The sequence below is a fragment of the Neltuma alba genome, unplaced genomic scaffold, assembly GCF_004799145.2.
Source record: "Neltuma alba isolate B1F8T4 unplaced genomic scaffold, ASM479914v2 tig00012299_pilon, whole genome shotgun sequence".
Lineage (NCBI taxonomy): Eukaryota > Viridiplantae > Streptophyta > Magnoliopsida > Fabales > Fabaceae > Neltuma > Neltuma alba.
In genome coordinates, this window is record NW_021636814.1 from 61784 (window position 1) to 65804 (window position 4021).

The following is a 4021-nucleotide window of genomic DNA, read 5'->3' on the forward strand; positions in this document are numbered from 1 at the left end:
TGAATCTCGCATGAATAAATTGGTCAGTTTTTTCAATGACACGCACTGACCACTTCTCATCTTTCCAGCACACCCAAATGCCTCCTGCAAATCCTCTTGCTTCCACCTTAACTGAATACTTAAACCCAAGTTCCTTTATTACCTTATCTGCCCTCCCCCCACTTATTCTGGGTTCAAGCAGAATAGTAATACTCGGCTTCCTCATCCTTAACATATTTTTACAAGCTAAGGCAAACTGCTTGCTTGCAGCGCCTCTACAATTCCACATCAGTAAGGACATTAATAACTAGCAGCCAGGTCCTTCCCCACTATGCCTCCCTGGCCATCCAGTCGTACTCCCATGTCATTTACTGATTGCATCTCATTTTCTACTATATCCCTCCAGTTCCTCCTCTGCTCTCCATCCCCATCAGGGTCAAATTGATTCATCAGTCCCTCACACCCATTGCGCCCTCTAGAAAGCACAATCTGACCCCCTGCGTTCTCCTCTTCCACTCCCCATTCTTTATGTACCTCCACCACTTCGTCAGTCTCCATGCAATCTTTCTGAAGTCTCATCTCCTCACCTACTCTTCTCTGAGCCGCAAAGAAATCCCCTCCTTCGCTCCTATCTTGCATTTTGTTTACCTTCCTAAACTCTGTTTTGCTCTTCCCGTAAGAACTTGCTTCAGCCCTCACCATGCGCTCGCTAGTAATATCCTTCAAAGCCTTCTTCCCTATCGTTCTTTTTTCAGTCCTTCTACCTTCCTCCATGCCTCCAGTACCTGTATTACTTCCACCCCTCACATTCTGCATCTCCCTCTCCCTCTGTTCTACCTCCACCCCGTTTTGTCGTAGAATTTCAAAACGTGATGGAGCGCCAACCGTATCTGTCATACTCCTAGGCCTCCTACCTCGCCTATTCCTCTGTACCACTCTCCAAAGTCCCCCTCCGTTATTATCCTCTGACTCCTTAGCCACACTGTTCCCATTTCTCATCATAGTATCCCCTCCTACTTCACTACTTGTCTCCTTTTCCTGCCCCTGTTCCACCTCCTTCTTGCAGTCCTCCCTCACATGCCCATACGTTCCACACGCTAAGCACAGTAGGTTCATGCTTTCGTACTCAATTGGATAGCACCTCCCATCAATAGCATAATGAGGCAGAAGCGGTTTCTTTAAATCCACCTCAACACAGACACGCGCAAAGCGGCCTCTCTTCCTCCTTGCCGTCGGTCCATCAACCTTTATAACTCTCCCAATCTCGCTACCAATAGCATAAAGAATTTTCTTATCATATAGGTCTATAGAAATAACTGGCAATCTTACCCATACTGCAACCTTGTCGATCACTTCAGACAGCGGATTAAAAGCAGGTTTCCATCGCATGACCACTAGGTATGAGTCCATCACGATCCACGGACCACCAGTTAATGCCAGCTCGTAGTCTTCCTTGCTCTGGAACTCAACCAAAAAATAGTCCATATCAATGTCGACTACATCCACCTTCCCTGCCTTGCCCCACATTTGCACAATCCTTGGCCCCAAGCTTCGGAGACTAACCGATTTACCAAGCAGCTTCACGATTAGTGTCGCTTGAAACGGCTGAGCCAGTCGCTCCCTCTCCTGTTTCTCCAAATGATATTAGGGCACAAAGGATCTGAACGATCCACAAGATATCCACCCCCAGTATCCTCCATAGATTCAAATCCTGTATCCACTGCAGAGAGCTCATCCAAACACCACTGCGACCCATTCGTCCCATGATTCATTAGTGAATCACGGTAAGACTTCACACCTGAGCCTCCACTTTCCCCCAAATCCTCCATCCACTTCTCCATTCTTGGCTTTAACGAAACCTCTCCAGTAAAAGTTCCATCCCCCCTTCGAACCTTTCGTTTGCTCCGATCGAGCGCATCCACTTCCTCCGCTGTGAGCTCCCCCCGATCGCCTCTTTCGCCGCCCTCAGTTGAGAGCATTTTCGCCTAGTTCTAAAATCCTTGGTCACCTAATTTAAGACTTTATTTGAATACTCAAGCACAAAAGCCTTCCCTAACTTATAATTAAAGTAAATAAGCTATTAAAAAAACAGGTAATGGCAATCTTCCTTTCCCCCCTCTTCAATTTCCTTTCTATTTTGGTCTAAAATGACAACAAAAATCACAAATCTGTAAGTTTCATGTAACCAATCAGGATTTGATAAATAAAACTGAAGATGTTTAGGAGATCAATTATTTAGTATACATAACCCGCACCTGAGTTGATAGTTTAAGAAAGCTGTAAAAATTTTTTATAAATAATACTACAATTAAAACTATACACATACTAACCTGGAAATTAACAGGAATCCAAAATTGTCAAGCAGGCTTCAGGTGACCAACTAAGATCTGAAAAATAAAAATAAGTCAAAGAAAGTTTAAGAGACAATATGTGTGTTACACACGCACATATATACATGTATTATAAAAAAAAAAGATATAAATATAATTCATAAGTATAGTGGAGTACAAATACTCACCTCTCAAAAGATGCCTTCGATATAAAGGCCTCTTTTTGTTTTTTTTTTTCGGTTTTTTAAGATAAGGGGACTACGAGAACAACGATTAAGGAGAAAAGATAATTTAAACACAAGCTTTTTTGGGTTTTCTATAAACAAAGATAACAATGTTCCACCAAAATTAAAGTAGAAAATAATTCACATTAACACAAAATAAAGCTTAAAAAATACAGGCTCCTTCAATAGACAAACTTTGAAAAAGAAGACAAAACTCTAAAATGCAGGCTCCTTCAGAACCTCTCAACTGAAACTTCTCTCTATTTTGCCTCCACTAAAAAAACCACGTTGTTGAGTTTTGAACTAAACAAATGAGAAAAATAGATTTTAGAAAGACGGATCATTTAGAACCGAGTGTGGGAGCACCTGATGCGTGCTTGGGGGGCCTCTTGTGGGCGCTCTTAAGCCCTATATCGGATGGGTGAGTGTGTGCGTTAGTGTGTATAAGTAGGTAAGGTGACTGTTTGGGTACCACCCGCGTTAGGTGTTTTCCCTTCAGTCCCTTGTCCCAAAAAAAGAAAGACGGATCGTTTTTTCAGTGGAGGCAAAACAGACAGAAACGCTGCAGTGGAGACATTCCAGTTATTATCATAAATAGTAATTTGTAACGCATGCTTCACCAGTTCGCCTACCACAATCTTTTTAAATTTACTTTTATTATTATTATTTTTTTTTTACATTCTCAACTTTCTCTCTTTTTTTTCCCCAGCAATCATTAAATCCTCCTTCCGTAACACCCCGGAGAGTCCCAATAAGCACACTTTGCGCCTGCTATTGTGCGAAGCGGCAGAAGCCAATGAGAATGTTCTTGGTTGGTCCAGAAGCCAAGAAAATTTAATAAATAAAAATGAAAATATTTACGAGGTTAAATATAAAGATATATAAAAAGTTCAAAGGCCAAATACTACACACACTAATTAACATATATACACATATATAGTGACTTCGGACTTGAGATTATCGGGCAGGAGCATTAAGGTTAAAATTTTCTCAACAAGTACATTTCTAGACATTCATACAGAGATAAAATTGCTTATCTTTTCAATCAACAACTTGTTGGTTAGTAAAACGTAGTTTTTATTTTAAATAAAATATCCTAACGACCTTTTTATTTTACCTTGATCACACAAGCACCTCTTTTATTTTTATAGTGATAAAATATATTTTTAGTTCTTTAATCTTAAAATCATTAATCTTAAATGATAAGTTTTTGTAACAATCATGGTTGTTTTGAAAATTAAATTTGATATGTTAACATTTGATAATAATATTTTTATCAACATTTAAAATCTTAATATTGTCTTTTTTTGCTAACAGTTTTAAGATTAAATGGTCAAAGATATACTTTTTAAAGTTAAAGAACCAAATTAAAGCATTGTATGAAATTAAAGAACTAAAAATATTAATACTATTAAAGACCATTTTAAAATATTCTAAAGGTATATTTTAAATTAAAAATATATTAAAATAAATCTTATTTACGAGTTT

The 4021-nt window shown here is 38.9% G+C and overlaps 1 protein-coding gene across 1 annotated transcript; it reads right to left on the reverse strand.

Moving 5' to 3' along the window:
• Nucleotides 1-279: 279 nt before the first annotated feature.
• On the reverse strand, nucleotides 280-1506 carry LOC114725909 (uncharacterized). The gene has a single exon (XM_028912473.1). The coding sequence runs from the start codon at nucleotides 1504-1506 to the stop codon at nucleotides 280-282; it is 1227 nt and encodes a 408-aa protein (XP_028768306.1).
• Nucleotides 1507-4021: the final 2515 nt, after the last annotated feature.